Source organism: Acinonyx jubatus, chromosome X, assembly GCF_027475565.1.
Source record: "Acinonyx jubatus isolate Ajub_Pintada_27869175 chromosome X, VMU_Ajub_asm_v1.0, whole genome shotgun sequence".
In the NCBI taxonomy this organism is placed as follows: Eukaryota; Metazoa; Chordata; class Mammalia; order Carnivora; family Felidae; genus Acinonyx; species Acinonyx jubatus.
Window position 1 is genome coordinate 56281080 of NC_069389.1, and position 18753 is coordinate 56299832.

The following is an 18753-nucleotide window of genomic DNA, read 5'->3' on the forward strand; positions in this document are numbered from 1 at the left end:
CCTCCCGTCAGGCTCTGTGCTGACAGCTTAGAGCCTAGTGCCTGCTTCAGATTCTGTGTCTCCCTCTTTCTTTGCTCCTCCCCCATTCATGTTCTGTCTCTCTTTGTCTCTTATAAATAAATAAATAAATAAATAAATAAATAAATAAATAAAAAGTTAAAAAAAAAGAAACCTCCAGAAATGAAAAACAAAGTGAAAAAGACTTTCTTAAGAAAAGGGGACAAAAAAATCTAAGAACTGTGGGTAAACGAAAAAGGTATAATGTATACATGATGGGAATACCAGGAAAAGAAAGAGGAAGAGGAATAGAAGAAATTTTTCTTATTCTTAAGTAATCTAACAGTTTGCTCAAAATAATAACAGCAACAATGTATTCAATTATGTGTGTGTGTGTGTGTATGTGTGTGCGTGTACGTCTGTATGCTTAACATAGGTGAAATGAATGACAGCAATGATACAAAGGATGGGAGGGAAGAATTAAGATTATTTTGTTATTATAAGGTATGCACATTACCTGTGAGGTGATATAGTGTTGTTATTTTGTTATTTGAAAAGTAGACTTGGATTAGCTGTAAATGTATATGGAAAACTCTAGGGCAATCACTAAAAAAAGGTTAAAAAAAGAAATATAATCAATATACTAAGAACAGAGACAAAATGGAATCATATAAAATGCTCAATTAAAACCACAAAAGGCAGGGACGACTGGGTGGCTCAGTCGGTTAAACATCCGACTTCAGCTCAGGTCATGATCTTGCAGTTCATGAGTTTGAGCCCTGTGTCGGGCTCTGTGCTGACAGCTCAGAGCCTGGAGCCTGCTTCAGATTCTGTGTCTCCCTCTCTCTCTGCCCCACCCACGCTTGCACTCAGTCTCTCTACCTCTCAAAAATAAACATTTAAAAATTAAAAAAAAAACACAAAAGGCAGAAAAAGAGTAGAAGAAAATGTAGAAAAAAAATGACAAGGATAACAAAGAAAACACTAACAAAAGTGGTAAACATTATCACTTGAATGTTAATGGTCTAAATGTACCAATTACAAGAGACTGTCTGAGTGGATCAAAAAACAAGATCCAGCTATATGTTGCTTACAAGAAACCCACCTTAAACATAAAGACATATAGATTAAAAGTAAATAGGTAGAGGAAAATATTCCATTCTAGCACTAATCAAAAGAAATCAGGAGTAGCTACATTAATTTCATACAGAACAGACTTCAAAACAAGGAAAGTTATCAGGGATAAAAAAGAGCATTGCATAATGATAAAAGGGTCATTTCTCCCAAGAAGATAGGAGTATGCACCCAACAACAGAGCATCAAATTATGTGAAGCAAAAGCTAATAAAATTTCAAAGAAATAGATGAATTAAGTGTCTTAATTAGAAACTTCAATACCCCTCTGTCAGAAATGGACAGATCCAGCAGTCAAAAAATCAATAAGGATATAGTTGAACTCAACAGCACCAACAATAAACTTGATATAATTGACATTGGTAGACTACTTCATCTAGCAACAGCAGATTACAAGTTCTTCTCAAGTTCACATGGAACGTTCACCAGGACAGATCACATTCTGGGCCATAAAACACACCTTAACAATTTAAAAAAAAATTTAATGTTTACTCATTTTTGAGAGAGAGAGAGCACAAGTGAAGGAGGGGCAGAGAGAGAGACACAGAATCTGAAACAGGCTCCAGGTTCTGAGATGTCAGCACAGAGCCTGACACGGGGCTTGAACTCACGAACCATGAGATCATGACCTGAGCCAAAGTTGGATGCTTAACGGACTAACCACCCAGGTGACCCACCTTAACAATTTAAAGAACAGAATTTAAAGGAATAGGATTCATACAATTTCTGTCTATGTATCTCATACAATTTCTATATGTATGTCATTATACATTTGTCACCATCCACAGAATGCACAACACCAAGAGTGAACCCTAAAAGTAAACTATGGATTTTGGATGATACCGGTGTGTCTATGTAGGCTCCTCGATTGTAACAAATGTACCACTCTGGTGCAGGGTGTTGATCTGTGAGGGAGGCTGGGGTGAGGGGTCAGGGGTATATGGGAACTCTCTGTACTTTCAGCTCGATTTTAACATGAACCTAAAACTGCTCTAAAAATAAAGCTCACTTAGGGGGAAAAAAAATGAAAATCAGAGATGCTTCAAACAGAATGTGAAATAACAACCTGTACCTTTAACAAAAATCCTGTACCTTTAAACTTTCTCTTCCATGGCTCCTTTTTCGGCCTTTTATGTGTCCATAAAAAGCACAGTCCATGTCCTCCTTTGCTATAGACTGAGAGGCCGACCTCCTCCTCTTTAACTTGAACAGGTTGGCCAGAGAGCTTCGTTAGAACCTCTGTGACACTTCGGCTCCAGGCATTCTTCTTCCCAGACAAGTGAGCTCATAAATCCAATCCAGAAGGTGATCTGCACTAACTATGGAGACTTACACTCTTACACTCTTACACTCTTACCATCTTCTGTGTTTTCAACCAGCATGCCCTGTCCACCTAACCTGTCTGCCATTTTGCCTTCCTCCTGAAAAGTTAAGATCCGAGTCAAACAAACACAAATATTAAAAAACACTGATGGTAAATCTATGTAAGAATGCTAATGTTAAAAGCACTATTCCGGAAAGAAAGTGTACGGGAGACCTAGTTTGTTACAAACTCAGGAAACAGGAAGTCAGCCACCTTTGAATTGGCCTAATTAGCACTCACTGTAGCCTGATCTCCAAGAGATTTTGACCCTGAAACTACTTGCCACAAGCCTCTCTGACAAGAAATAACTAACTGCATACCTACCTGTGAAGAATAATTCATCTCATTATTGAACATCCATCTTGCTACTCTCCCTTCCACTGCCTGATAACAGTGACTATATATTGAGTTCTAAGTATGTGCCAGGCATCATGCTACACACTCTCTCTATATATATTTTTTCATTTAATTCTTACAATAACCATTTAAGTACCCTTAATCTATCTGATAGGTAAAGAAACTGAGGTTTGGAGAAGGTAAGTCACTTTCCCATGATCACACAGCTAGTAAGTAAAAGAGCCAGGATTCATTCTCTTAACTCTTAAACCATAAAGAAATCCTGGGGTGCCTGAGCAGCTCAGTCAGTTGAGCGAATGACTTCACTCAGGTCATGATCTCATGGTTCATGAGTTCGAGCCCCGCATCGGGTTCTGTGCTGACAGTGTGGAGCCTGGAGCCTGAAGCCTGCTTTGGATTCTGTGTCTCCCTTTCTCTCTGCCCCTCCCCTGCTCGCTCTCTGTCTTCTCTCTCTCTAAAAAATAAACGTTAAAAAAAAGAAAGAAAAAAAATCATAAAGAAATCCTTAAAGAATGATTATCATCTCTATATAGCTAATATTCCATCGGAAAAAGACACTTCATTACAATTACATTTCTATCCATTTCAGCTTCAAAGCATACTTCCAAAAGCATACTTCCTTCCTATTTAACCTTGCCTTCACAGATATTTTTATTGCAGTTCAATCTAAGTTTCCTCATTCTTGAAGCCAAGCCAGGTCCCAAAACAGACTTAGTTCTCTCAGTGTTTATAAAATCTCATGAATACCACTCTACCAAACTTGTACATAACCCCCAGGGTCCTCTCCCCCTGTTTTTGCTTATGGCCCAGGCCTTAACTGATCCTGTAGGGCCTAAGATTCATATCTATATTTTTCCATATTACCTTTATTTGCTATTTTTCCTTGTTCTTTTCTAGAGAACAAGAAACTAGTCCATAGGGACTACTCACCTAGCTAGACCAGAATGACACAGGTTGTCTCATGAACTGGAATTCTGCCAGCCCAAGAGCTCAATATCCCAGGTCACAAGTGATGAAGAGGATTGTACAGGCAATAGCTCTTTTGTGATCTCTTTCCTGATGGCTGCTAGAATGACAAAAAAAAAAAAAAGAAAGAAATATTACGTCTATGAGTAACCATTAACCTCTTTCATATTATTACAGAGTAGAAATCAATGTAATAAGGCCCCAGCATGATCATAAATAATTCTTATGCTGCTATCAACCAATACCAAATACACACTATTAATATAAAAACAGCTCTGCAGCTCCTTGCCAGCTAACCAACTCCCCTCCTCCAGCCCGTTGCTGGCAATTATGCACCTCAGCATCCAATTACTTCAATGTTCTTTCAGTTCATAACAAATGATAGCTAGAACTGAATATGTGCCAGATTACCATCACAGCAGTTAATCTTCTTAAGGTTTTCATAGCTGGAGCTCTGATGTTTCCAATTCAGTCTCATTTTTGCTTTATGTTTTCTCTTCCCATATGCTTCTAGCTAAATATCTTACTCGGACATAGACACAATCATATCAAACAGAGTCAGGGCAATTGAGATCAAAACCCTCACACTAAGCAAATCCTACAGTCTCCTAAATACTGTGGGTTTCAGATGGTTCTGGAAAAGAACAGAAAAAGATTATTCCAAAAAATCAATACATTTTTTAACATTTATGCATTATTGAGAGATACAGAGAGACTGAGCATGAGCAGGGGAGGGGCAGAGAGAGGGGGAGACACAGAATCTGAAGCAGGCTCCAGGCTCCAAGCTGTCAGCACATACCCTGATGTGGGACTTGAACTCACAAACCGTGAGATCATGACCTGAGCCGAAGTCGGACATCCAACAGACTGAGCCACCCAGGCGCCCCAAAATCAATACATTTTTAAAGCTCCACTCTTCAAATTACAAAAAGGCCAAAATTCATCACAGTCTACTAGACACATTCCTATCAAAATTATGATCCATAGTCAATTTCAATTCCAACGGTGGCATTAATAACTTACCAAATATATACCAATTTCCCACTTGTCACAGTCAAAATATTCCAAAGCTGTCAAATTGCTTCCTGGCTACGAATACCAATTCGAAAATTTCTCTAAGATCTAAGCAAAAGAACTTCAAAAAGTTGCCTTCGTATACCATCTAATTAATAAATATTTTAAACAATAATGATCCTAGTTATATTTTAATGTTTACTTATTTTTGACAGAGAGAGAGAGAGAGAGAGAGAGCATGAGCAAGGGAGGGACAGAGAGAGAGGGAGACACAGAATCTGAAGGAGGCTCCAGGCTCCGAGCTGTCAGCACAGAGCCCAACGCGGGGCTCAAAGTCACAGACTGCAAGATCATGACCTGAGCCAAAGTCAGACGCTCAACTGACTGAGCCACCCAGGCGTCCCAACCCTAGTTATATTTTAGATCCAAACTAATCACATAGATTCCAATATTATACCTATTTTACCCGTATTATACCCCTAATTGCACCTTATGCTTAAACAAAAACAAATCAAAACTATACACCATTTCCTAAAACCTTCTTGCTTTTGGTCTTGTTCATCCATTGAGCCTCCACCCCCTCTTCTTAACTCTGTGTCCCAAATTCTACTGTTTCTTTTGCAGAGCTCTTAATCAGAGACTGCTCATTTTCCTTTACTCACCACTTCCCATAAGTCAAAATCAGGTTAGCATCTTCCTATGTCTTCTTTATTGGATCCCCAAAGTATGATTTCACCATCTTCCCTCAACAACCCTTCTTTCTTCCAAGTTCCTACTAGTCAATTTTATCACCCTTTCAATGTTAAATGTCAACTTCCAGGTCTCTCTCCCCCCACCTACATTTACTGAGGACTTTAATACTAACTGCTTTCCTTTCACTTTTTAATCTTGAAAGCCTTCATCATCCCCCCTGGATGATCTAACATCCAAATTTCACAGCTCTTTGACACATTCTATTCTAATTTCTTCATCTCAACCGTTTCAGTCATTTGTTTCTGTAGTGATACCTGGAATGATTCTACCCCTAACACCAAACACAAAGTCTACTCTCAGAACTACTTGATTTTCTACCTCTGCTACATCTTATACTCCTTAAATTTACCCTTCAACTTTTTCAAAGCCTTTAATTCATCAGCCCTCTTACCTATTCTTCAAGGCCACCATGTCCCTTTGAACTGCACTTAATTCTCTACGTAGGAAACATTCCAGGGACAGAAAGGCTTCAATAACCAGCACTCTCAATTGTCCTATTCCCTTGATTTTCCATCATACCCATTCTGCCAATCTCACAAACCAACTCAACTATTTACATTTTCCATTCCTATTTACAAATAACAAAGTACTAATGAGTAAAATCCTATACCCCCAACGACCACCAGTTTCCCCACCACCCAACTGACATTCCACTGCTGTCAGAATTATCTTTTAAAATATCAATTAGCGGGGGCGCCTGGGTGGCTCAGTCAGTTAAGCGTCAAACTTCGACTCAGGTCATGATCTCGCAGTTCGCCAGTTCGAGCCCCTCATCAGGCTCTGTGTTGACAGCTCAGAGCCTGAAGCCTGCTTTGAATTCTGTGTCTCCCTCTTTCTCTCTGCCCCTCCCCGACTCATGCGCACGCTCTCTCTCTCTCTCAAAAATAAATACACATTAAAAAATAAAATATCAATTAGGGGCGCCTGGATGGCTCAGTCAGGTAAGTGTCAGACTCTTGAGTTCAGCTCAGGTCATGATCTCACAGTTCACGAGTTTGAGCCCTGCTGATAGCAGGGAGCCTGCTTGGGATTCTATCTCCCTTTCTCTCTGTCCCTCCCACGTTTGCTAGCTCTCTCTCGCTCTCTCTCGCAAAATAAATAAAATTATAAAATAAGATATCAATTAGGCAGGACTTCAGGAATGGCAGAGTAAGGGGCTCAGCAAATCCTCTCCACATCAAAAACAATAATGTAACCATAAAAACTTGTCAAAAACAGCCGTTTCAGGACTCTGGAAATAGACAAAAACTAAACAATAAATTGAGAAATGTTCAAGAAAACCTATTGAACCTTGGGCAAGAACAGTGGGAATCTATGGTGTTTTTAGCCTGAGGCTGTTCACATCCCCGAACCAACCCCCTTCCCAACTCCACGGGAGCTGATTTTACAAGGGCAGGGCAAGACAAACCATAAAAACTAACAACTTAGCTGCTAGAGGGGAATTACTTGTTCAGGAATGAGCACAAAAAAGTCCTATGCCCAGGGGTATTGAAAACAATAGCAAACTCCCTAGATCAGGGAAAAACACATCAAGTTACCTGAGGTCACAATATTGGTTCGGGCAAGCCACAGAAGAGCAGGCCTGCTGAAGTTCAGCATAGAGATCCAGAAAACAAGACAGCACTAGTGGGACTTGATAAGCTCACTCATATCCCTGGTGATCTAGAAGGCTATGCATATGCGCAAGGCTGCACTCAAACTCAGGGTACTGGAGAGAGCCCTAGTTATCTACATTTCTCTGGCTGAATGTGAAGTCTTGCTTAGGCACAGAAGAGACATGAGAAAGCCCAGCACAAAATAAAAATCAGGGAAGACTTGTAAACTCCTTGAACTTTGAATTTGTGGCCCAATCCACACACAATGCCATCAACAAATAGTGGAAGACAATACTGGTCCAAGGTGTTTAAGGACAACCTCTAAAAAAGCACTGGCCGACCATTAAGTTACCCTGACCCAGGTAGGACACCTATAAAGCCAAGCTTAAAAATAAAAAGAATTTTTTAAAAACTGAAGAGAAACATCAATGGGCTACACAGTGTGTACATTCTGTGAAAACAGAATCTACAGAATTAGTCCAGGCAAATCATTAAAAAAACAAAACAAAACAAAAAAACAGGGGCACCCGGGTGGCTCAGTCAGGTTAAACAACCAAATTTGGCTCAGGTCATGATCTCACAGTTCATGAGTTAGAGCCCTGAGTTGGGGGTGCTCTTCGCTGACAGCTCAGAGCCTGGAGCCTGCTTTGGATTCCCTATCTCCCTCTCTGTTTCTCTGCCCCTTCCCCATTTGCACTCTCTCTCTCTCCAAAATAAACATATAAAATAAAATAAAATAAAATAAAATAAAATAAAATAAAATAAAATAAAAGCAGTCAGGAAGCCAGAAGGGGAAGCTCTTGTGCCATACCACTCCTTGCAACCCTCTGTAGACCCAACTGGTAAGAAACTTACTTTACTATCCCAGCAGGATGAAGGAAGATTTTCTCCTTGCCCAGCAACAGCCCAGGCAATGAGAATCTATTACAACTCAGCCAATGAAAAGCCACTACACTTCAAATTCCCAGTTTACTCCAATGGATTTTTTGTTTATAACAGCCCTTCCCAACACTCCCCTTTTCTCTAAAAAGGAGCCTTCCTCTCCTTTGTCCTCTGGACTTGCCTATGGCTTTTGCTATAGCTTGTTTGTCCCAAATTGCAATTCTTCTGCTACTCCTGAATAAACCCCCTTTGCTGGTGAAATAACTGGCTATTTTACTTTTAAGATGGACAGTGCATTCATACAATAGACTACTATTCAGACATAAAAAGGAATGAAGTACTGATACCTGCTACAACATGGACAAACCTTGAAAACACTATGCTAGGTGAAAGAAGCCAGGCCAAAAGGCCACATGTGGTATCATTCCATTTATATGAACTGTCCAGAGTGGGCAAATCCATAGACTCTTGGTTGCCAGGGGCTAAGTGGAAGGAGAAGTGGGAAGTGATTGCTAACCAGTACAGACTTTCTTTTTGGCGTGAAACAAATGTTCTGGAACTAGATACTGGCACAGTTGCACAACCTGTGACTATACTACAAAATACTGAGTTATATACTTCAAACTGGTGAATTTTATGGTATGTGAATTCTATCTCAATAAAAAAAAAACTAATGCTAAATGAAAGCATCCAGATGCAAAAGGCTATATAGTGTATGATTCCACTCATGAAATCTCTAGAAAATTCAAGTCAATAGAGACATATAGCAGGTTAGCAGCCACCTGGAGCTAGGGGTGGGAAAGGGGAATGACTGAAAAGGGTACATGAGATCTTGCAGCCTGATAGAAGTATTCTAAAATTGGACTGTAGTCAGGGCGTCTGGGTGGCTCAGTCGGTTGAGCATCCGACTTCAGCCCAGGTCACGATCTTGCGGTTTGTGAATTCGAGCCCTGTGTCAGGCTCTGTGCTTGGAGCCTGCTTCTGATTCTGTGTCTCCCTGTCTCTCTGCTCCTGCCCTGTTCACTGTCTCTCTCTCTCTCTCTCTCAAAAATAAACATTAAAACAAAAAAATAAATAAAATTGGATTGTGGTCATGGTTGCACAACTGTGTAAATTTACTAAATTATATTATTTAAATTGAATCATAGAATTGTTTGTTTATTTTAGAGGGAGAGAGTGCGAGCTGGGGAGAGGGCACAGGGAGAGAGAGAATCTTAAGCAGGCTGCACATTCAGCACCAGAGCCCAAAGCAGAGCTTGATCCCATGACCCTGGGATCATCACCTGATCTGAAATCAAGTTGACGCTCAACCAACTGGGCCACCCAGGCACCCAGAACTGTATACTTTAAATACATGAATTTTCGGCTCAGGTCATGATCTCACGGTCCGTGAGTTCGAGCCCCATGTCGGGCTCTGTGCTGACAGCTCAGAGCCTGGAGCCTGCTTCAGATTCTGTGTCTCCCTCTTTCTCTCTCCTCCCCCACTCATGCTCTGTCTCTCTCTTCTCAAAAATAAATAAACGTTAAAAAAAATTAAATACATGAATTTTGTGTTATGTAAATTATACATCAATAAAGATATTGCTAAAAAAGAAAATACAACTAAGCTAGAGTTCTTTAAAGAAATGGCAGGTCTGGAGCAAGAAATATACATGTAAGCTTTGTTCCAGAAATAGAGCAAATATGGAACCCTAATGAGCAGTGTCAGAGGGATGGATATAGGAGATAACGCTCTGGCAAAATATGGGACAATTTGAGCATTAACAAGAATAATGAATGCAATCAATTGAAACCCATCGAATACATTTTAAAAAATGAGTTCACAATGATAGAGAACAAGCACAATACATTAGATATCACTGAAAATAAGTAACTAGGGCACTAACACTTTATTCTGAAAATTGCCAATCAAGTCCAAGATCAATATTCAAGCATTTCTCCTGCCTTCCCTTTACAGGTAATCCATAAACCCTAGTTGGTGAAGGAAAGTTTACTTTCAGAAACTTCTAATTAATGTAGAAGATAGAATTAGGAAATCATCATTTTGAAACTCCCAGTAAAATAATTACTTTTGCCAATGATCATCAATGGACTAAACCATTAGATAAAAGATGAATCAGAAATATCATAATGAAAGAATCAGGTGTCACTTGTTCATTAATAGACATGTGCCTCCAGATATGATTCAAAGTGAATTATGGTGCCTGGGTGGCTCAGTCGGTTGAGCATCCAACTTCGGCTCAGGTCATGATCTCGTGGTTCGTGAGTTCAAGCCCCACATTGGGCTCTGTGCTGACAGCTCAGAGCCTGAAGCTTGCTTAGGCTTCCGTGTCTCCCTCACTCTCTGCCCTTCCCCTGCTCACAATCTGTCTGTCTCTCTCTCTCTCAAAAATAAATTAACATTTAAAAAATAATTTTTAAAAATTTTTATTTTTTATTTTTTTTAATACGAAATTTATTGTCAAATTGGTTTCCATATGACACCCAGCCCTCATCCCAACAGGTGCTCTCCTCAATGCCCATCACCCACTTTCCCCTCCCCCCACCCCCGGTCAACCCTCAGTTTATTCTCAGTTTTTAAGAGTCTCTTATGGTTTGTCTCCTTCCCTCTCTGTGACTTTTTTTCCCCTTCCCCCCTCCCCCATGGTTTTCTGTTAAGTTTCTCAGGATCCACATAAGAGTGAAAAAAAAAATGTTTTAAGTGAATTACACAGCAACCTCTGTGAAGTATTCTTAACCAAAAAAAAAAAAGAGTTAAATCTGAATATGATCAAGCCTTTAAAGCTAACATCCATTATAGAAAAATATGGAGTACAGAGGAACAGAGTAAATGACAGCATAAGAAAGAGAAGAGACAAATCCACAGTGTGGGATTTTCTCTAGGACAACTGACCCTCTTTATGCAATAAGTCAATGGCTTAAAAGAGAAAGAGTGAGGTGTAGACTGCTCCAGATTAAGAAACTTAAAAAGTAATAATCATTTTGCATAACTGAAACTTTGTATCCCTTGACCAACTTTTCCCACTTTACCCCCTTCCCCTTCGACTGTGGTGAATATTTCACAAATATATGAAATCACCAAGTTACACACCTTAAATACATACAAGTTTTAATTGTCAATTATACCTTATTTTAGTCTGTCGGGGCTGCTATAACAAAATACCATATATTAAGTGGCTTATAAACAATAAACATTTATGTCTCACAGTTCTAGAGGCAGGAAATTCTAAAGTCAAGGCACTGGTAAATTAAGTGTCTGGTGAAAGCCTGCCTCCTGGTTCATAGCTGACTTTCTTTTTCCTGTGTCCTCACATGGTGGAAGGGGTGAGGGATCTCTCTGGGGTCTCTTTTATAAGAGTACTAATGCCATTCATGAGGGCTCATCCTCATGATCTAATCCCCTCCCAAAAGCCCCACCTGGGATTACCATTACATGGGGGGGGGGGGGGGTAGGCTTCAACATATGAATGCGTGGGAGACACAAACATTTAGTCTAGAGCAACCTCAATAAAGTTGGAAAAAAATGAGACAGTAACCCAATGTAATGTATGGGCCAACTGTTAGATAATCTTTTTAAAAATACTTTATTTACTTTTGAGAGAAAGAGAGAGAGAGAGAGAGAGAGAGGGAGGGAGAGAGAACAAGCGGGGTAGGGGCAGAGACAGAGGGGACACAGAATCCAAAGCTAGACCCCTGGCTCTGAGCTGTCAGCACAGAGCCTGCCATGGGGCTCGAACTCATGAACCTTGAGATCATGACCCGAGCAGAAGTCAGACACTAAATTGACTGAGCCACCCAGGTGCCCCAACTGTTAGATAATCTTTTGAGATAATATGATAATTTTTATAATGAACTAAGGTATTAGAGTCTATTAAGGAATTATTAATTAATTAATATTAATTAATTATTATCATTAATTATTACTAATTTTGTAAGACAGCATAATGACAGCATGGTTACACCAGAAAATGTCTACATCTGAGACATGCGTATGAAATAAGCAGGGATGAAATAACATAATGTCTGAGATTGGCTTTAAAATACTTCAGCAAATTTTTATTTATTTTTATTTTGTTTGACAATTTTTAACATTTTATTTATTCTCAAGAGATAGAGACAGAATGTGAGAGGGGGAGAGGCAGAGAGAGAGGGACACACAGAATCCGAAGCAGCCTCCAGGCTCCAGCTGATAGCACAGAGCCTGACGTGGGGCTTGAACCCATGAACTGTGAAATCATGACTGAGCCAAAGTCAAACGCTTAACCTACTGAGCCACCCAGGTGCCCCCTTTCAGCAGATTTTTAAAAAGAAAGGAAAGGAAAAAAAGAGATGGCTGAAACATGATCAGCCAAATCTTGATAATTACTGAATGTGGTTAACATTGTGGTTAACATTTGAGGGTTCACTGTACTATTTGCTTTACTTATGAGCACATTTGAAAATACTTAATAATTTTTTATTTTTAATTTTTTGTAAGGTTTTATTTTTAATTAATCTCTACACATGTGGGGCTTGACCTCATAACCCTGCGATCAAGAGTCATGCACTCCTCTGACTGAGCCAGCCCCTGAAAATACTTAATAATTTTTTAAATTCACAAATCCGACCATGCAACTTCCAATCATAAAAAACCTTCAGTGGTTCCTCAAGGTTCACAGACATGAAGTTCAAATCTACAACAGGGTCTAGAAAGCCCTCCATAACATGGTCCCCAGCCTCACCACTTACCACGCCCTAAATTACAGCCACTAAACCTATTTCATATCTCCATGCCTCTGCATCTACTGTTTCCTCCATCTTCATTATCACACTTCCTCCCACACCTTTCTGGCCTGAGAACAGTCTGCTGATTCCAACACAAGCCTCCTCCGTGAAGCCTTTCTTGACCTCCAATGTTTAGTCTACTTTGTTTTTTTGAAACTTATTCTCCCATCACAAAATGCCTAGGCTCCTATCTGCAGCCTTTAGAGTCTTTGCTTAGGTTTGAACTCCTGTCCCCAGGACCCCTGTTACTGGAATTCATAGAAGCCTTAGTATCTAGTCCTTCCATGGCTCTCACTGCTCTCTTTCCCACTGACGGACCTCAGAGTCACTATCATAGGGCACAACATTTACGAAGGCACTCACCCTCAGGTCCAAGTGAGTGTAGGATGGGCACTACAGGCATCTCATTTGTCTCTCCCTAGTCCTGGCCTTGGTCCCTCCTCAGACCTTACAGTCCTAGCATTAAAGTCCTTTCTCTTATCTTTTACCACTCTCAGCTCAGTTTCACTCACTTACATCCACCTAACTGCCCTTTAATACGTGGCATGCTGGAAAATGTGCCTGTCTCCATTTGCAAGCTGAAATTTTACCGTGATTGTGGGCCCTGGTTGCTGAGTTTAAGAGCAGTGTTGGTATTACACCAGTCACAAAAATGGAAATAGCTTAAAACCTTACTGAAATTAGGCATAAGAACAAGTACCATCAAATTCTAAAAGCTCTTGAAAGCACTCAGCAGATCCCTTCAAATCACCATAAGTATCCATCTACCTTTTCTTCCTCTAATTAAGGCTGCCTTTCTCTCAAGTACTAGTACTTAAGTTAAACTTTAAAAAAATATTCAATTTTATGTTAATAACTAATATTACAAAAATATTTTTATTTTTCATTGCTTATGTGTAATGTTTCATTTATGCTGTGGGTTAAGTAGGCTTTTATCTGCTATTCTGGAAACATAAATGCCACTTGTAAATGGTTTCTCTGATAAAATTGCCCCAAACTCCAAATCATTCATTTAAATAAACTTAAAAGATACAATCACAAAAGAATCAAACACTTACCTTTCCAATCATGTACACACTGTATTTTAGGATACCAAATAGATCTAGTCAATAAGGAAAATTCTATACAAAAGAATTCCAGCTAATAGGTGTAGAAGGAATGACAGGACTAGAAAAATCACTGATTTGAATGATGATCATCAATGGATGCTAAAACCAGTAAGAGAAAGACAAATGAGAAACTTTACAATGGAAGAGTCAAGAGGTCACCAATCTGTACTCATCCCTTAATCACATCACTAAAATTGGAGCAACCAGACATTGGAACAGCACATGTGAAGGTTTGGATTCTGAGGAAAACAGCATAGCATTCTCCAAGAATGCAAAACAGAGTTTAGAATGACTGAGATACAGAGTTTAAGATGGAGAGTTTTGGTAAATGGAACTGAGGCAGGACCAAGATGTAGGGCCTTGCAAGCTACTCCAAGAATTTTGGACTTTCTCTTAATGGGACTAGGAAGTCACTGAAGGGTGTGTTTTAGAAAGCGTTCCCTGGCTCTAGTACAGAGAATGAATTGGGGTAGGAAAGGGAAAGATAGGTAGAAAGGGTAGGTAGATAAAGTAGGAAACGGTTGCAATAGTTCAGGTGAGAGGTGATGGTGGGCTGGACTAGGGTTGTGGCAGTATGAATAGAGAGAAGCGTATGGATTCAATGCATATTTAGCAAATGCTCCTGAAAGGGTTTGGTAGTAGAATAACTAGAGGGAGGGTGACATGAAGGTTTCAGGCTTGGGCAACAGAGTCAACAGTGGTGCCATTCACTAAGATAAAAAACACAAGAGGAGGTGGGGCACCTGGGTGGCTCAGTCAGTTAAATGGCTTCAGCTCAGCTCATGATCTCGCAGTTCGTGAGTTTGAGCCCTGCATTGGGCTCTGTGCTGACAGCTCAGAGCCTAGAGCTTGCTTCAGATTCTGTCTCCCTCTCTCTGCCCCTCCCCTGCTTGCGTGTGCACGCTCTCTCTCTTTCTCTCTAAGAGATAAATAAACATTCAAAAAATGAAAAAAAAGTATTCACATATTACCTATATAATTAAAAATAAACAACAAGAAGAACACCCAGAAAAGGCTAAATAAACCAAATGTTATTCTTTCCCCTCCAGGCTCCTTGCAGATAACCACCCATCACCCTTCTCTTCACAGAACACTATCTCAGGTGGACAAGTTATAAGGCAATTGAATAAATTAGGATTTCTTTGCATTATTACATTTCATTCTCTTCCTCCTGAAACTATATTCTGGTCTTTGATGGCAACTTGAAAAATAGTTTCATTAAAAGAAAACTTAGAAGCTCTTTCTTAGGGTAGGTTAATTCTGTACATATATTAAGAGACTCTTAAATAGTGAGAACAAACTGAGGGTTGAGGGGGGGTGGGGGAGAGGGAAAGTGGGTGATGGGCATTGAGGAGGGCACCTGTTGGGATGAGCACTGGGTGTTGTATGGAAACCAATTTGACAATAAATTATATTTGATATTAAAAAAAGAAATTCTGTACATGTATGCTTTCAGATAGCTACTTTTATCCATCACATTTAATTTTACTTTACTTTAAGACAATGACCTTTTCCAATCCTTATTTGTAATTCTGAGGCACCTTTCTATAAGGCACCTTTCCTCCTCTTTAATAAAGTGTGTAAGTATTCGTGACTGATACAGCAGATTTAAAATGAATGGCACATTAATAGGAGGCTTTATCAGACAGATTTTTGAAGCTTGAACTAGTTGACCCCTAAAATTCTTTAGATTCAACAAAATTTCTATGATTAAGGTAGAATAGCCTAGGGTCTCTGAAACATTTCTCTTAGCCTCTGGCAACAAAGAGGACACAGACTGAGCCAGGCTGGCCAATTTCCACTCAAGAATAAGTCTGGACTATGTGAAAGACCCCCATTTTACAATAAACAAGCCTTCCTATGATCTTGAAGCACTGACCCTATGAAAAAACTAGTGATTGGATCTTTTTTTTGTATTGTGACAGGTCTGTGTGTTCATACCCTATACACAACAGCAGCTGAAGGGAGATGAATAGCAGCCACCCTTATTGGATGGATTGACTTAAACATGGGAGAAAGTCTCAAGTCAGGCTAAAAAGATTTGAGCTCCACCTTGCCCTTCTTGCTATTTTTATATAGTTACTTGTATAAAGACATTAATGGCATACTAATCAACCTTGCAAATGGTAAACTGGAAAAGATAGCTAGTATACTGGATGACATTTGAGATCCACAATAAGCTTGACAAGGAGGAATAATAGACTAAATTTAACAAGCCAAAAAGAAAGAAATGAAGACCTGTGCTAGGTCCTAAAACAACTGTGCAGGGGCGTCTGGGTGGCTCATTCGGTTAAGCATCCGACTTCAGCTCAGGTCATGATCTCGCGGTCTGTGTGTTCGAGCCCCGCGTCCGGCTCTGTGCTGACAGCTCAGAGCTTGGAGCCTGCTTTGGATTCTGTGTCTCCCTCTCTCTCTGCCCCTCCCCCGCTCATGCTGTATCTCTCTCTCCCCCTGTCAAAAATGAATAAACACTAAAAAAAATTTAAAAAAAAAAACATAACTGTGCAAGTACCAAACGGATGAACAAAGCTGCAGAGTTAAAGTCTTAGAGATTTCAACTAACTATAGGTTCAATATAAGTCAACAGAGTGATTCATGCGGCTGTCAAAACAAAGAAAAAGTGAAGTTAATCTTGGCCTGCATAAGTAGTAGTAGAAGGTCTAGAACACAGAAAGTCATTGACCCACTCCTTTGTACTGATCAGAACATGTACCTGAAATAGTCCATTCCATTCTAGATGTCAACATTTAAAGAGAGATATTAATGAACTGAAGTATGAACAGAACAAAACGGAATAACCAGAATGATGAGTAGAACTTAAAACTCTACCAGGAGAATAATGGCTGTAAAGGAACTGCTAATACTTAGCACAGAGAAAGCAAGACTTAGTAGAAGAAACCAATGATCACTGTTTTCATATACAAAGGGTTATCAAATATCAGAGCTGACTGATAGTGGCAGAGACTACCTCTGGAGCAATATCCTCAAATAATGAAGTGTTCAAGTACAGACCTAGGTAATGACTTGGTAGGGATATCGAGAAGGATTCAAAAGCCTAGGATAATTCCTAGGTCTCTCTGCTAACAACAACAAAAGCCCCAAAGCTGTGACACCCCAGTAACAATAAGTATAACCTAGCACCCAGATCTTGGTTTCTAAATATCATTCCTCACTTAAAGGAGCCAGAGCTCCTTAAAGAAATAGCCGATTCCAGGGCTAGGGGCAGGAAAATACAGGATAAGCCTGGAGATATTCTTGTTGTTCCAGAAAGTAAGGAAGTGCTAAAGAATGGTGGGCACATGTCAGTGGACACAGACATCAGCTTAAGGGGCTCCCACTGGCCATATTTAAGCATCAAACTGAACAATGACAGTAAAACACAACCTATGCACTAAATAAGAATCCATGTGTCCATACTGATAATCAATCAATCAATCAATGCACGGTGTAAAGGGAAAGCTCTTCTTTACAGTAGAATACTAACTAATAAATGTAGAACTAGAGATGTATTTTAAAAGTCATCATTGTTGGGGCACCTGAGTAGCTCAGTCGGTTAAGCATCTGATTTCGGCTCAGGTCACAATCTTACGGTTCATTGGTTTGAGCTCCACGTCAGGCTCTATGCTGACATCTCAGAGCCTGGAGCCTGCTTTGGATTCTCTGTCTCCCTCTCTGTCTGCCCCTCCCCCACTCACACTCTGTCTCTCTGTCTCTCAAAAATAATAAATAAACATTAAAAAATTAGTTAAAAAATTCTAATGTGCATACCATTTCATACAGCAATACATTTCTAAAAATTTATCCTACAGAAATATTCACAGAGGCACACAGCTATCTGTACAAACAACATAGCAGTATTTGCAATAAACATTAGAATAAACCAAATGCCTATCAGTAGGTTTGGCTAAATAAAATCATGGTTCATGTATACAATGGAACAGCATGCAGATGTTAAAGTGAATTAGTTGGTACAGAATCAGAAAACAAATGGTGGTTACCAGAGACTGGGAGACGAGGGAAAAGAGGAGATATTGATCAAAGGATACAAACTTTTGGTTATAAGATAATTAAGTTCTGGAAACCTAGTGGACAGCATGGCAAATGTAGTTAATAATGTATTACATACTTGAAATTTGCTAAGAGAGGAGATCTCGGGGCACCTGAGTGGCTCAGTCAGTTAAGCATCTGACTTCGGCTCAGGTCGTGATCTCAGTTTATAAGTTCAAGCCCTGCATCTGGCTCTCTGCTGTCAGCACAGAGACCACTTTGGATCCTCTATTCCCCCCCTCTCTCTGCCCCTCCTCTACTTGTTCTCTCTCTCTCTCTCAAAATAAATAAAGAAAAACTTCAGTAATAAAAAAAAAAAGGAGAGTAGATCTCGTGTTCTTACCACACACAAAAAGGAAACTATGGAAGGTATGTTAATTAATTTGATTGTGGTAATCATTTCACAATGTATACATAAATCAAAACATCACATTGCACCCCTTAAATATATACAATTTTTATTTGTCAAAATAGATAAATAAAAGTATTTTAAAAAATTTTTAATGTTTATTTTTGAGAGAGACAGAGCATGTGTGGGGTAGGGGCAGAGAGAGAGGGAGACACAGAATCCAAAGGAGGCTCCAGGCTCCGAGCTGTCAGCACAGAGCCTGATATTGGACTTGAACTCACGAACCGTGAGATCACGATGTGAGCCAGTCAGATGCCTAACCGACTAAGCCACCCAGGCACTCCAAAGTAAATCTTTTATAATACATGATACTTTAAAAATAATTAGAGCACGTTTTAGAAAAAATGGAGGGGTTATGGATCTG

At 39.7% G+C, this 18753-nt stretch overlaps 1 protein-coding gene across 1 annotated transcript in view; it reads right to left on the minus strand.

Annotated features, from left to right (window-relative positions):
* Window positions 1-4399: 4399 nt before the first annotated feature.
* Window positions 4400-18753, minus strand: part of SNX12 (sorting nexin 12) — a 41095-nt gene continuing 26741 nt past the window's right edge. The window contains exon 5 of the mRNA XM_053202445.1: window positions 4400-4450. Coding sequence (XP_053058420.1) covers window positions 4415-4450 — 36 coding nt within the window. The 3' untranslated portion in view covers window positions 4400-4414. The remainder of the gene's footprint in view (window positions 4451-18753) is intronic.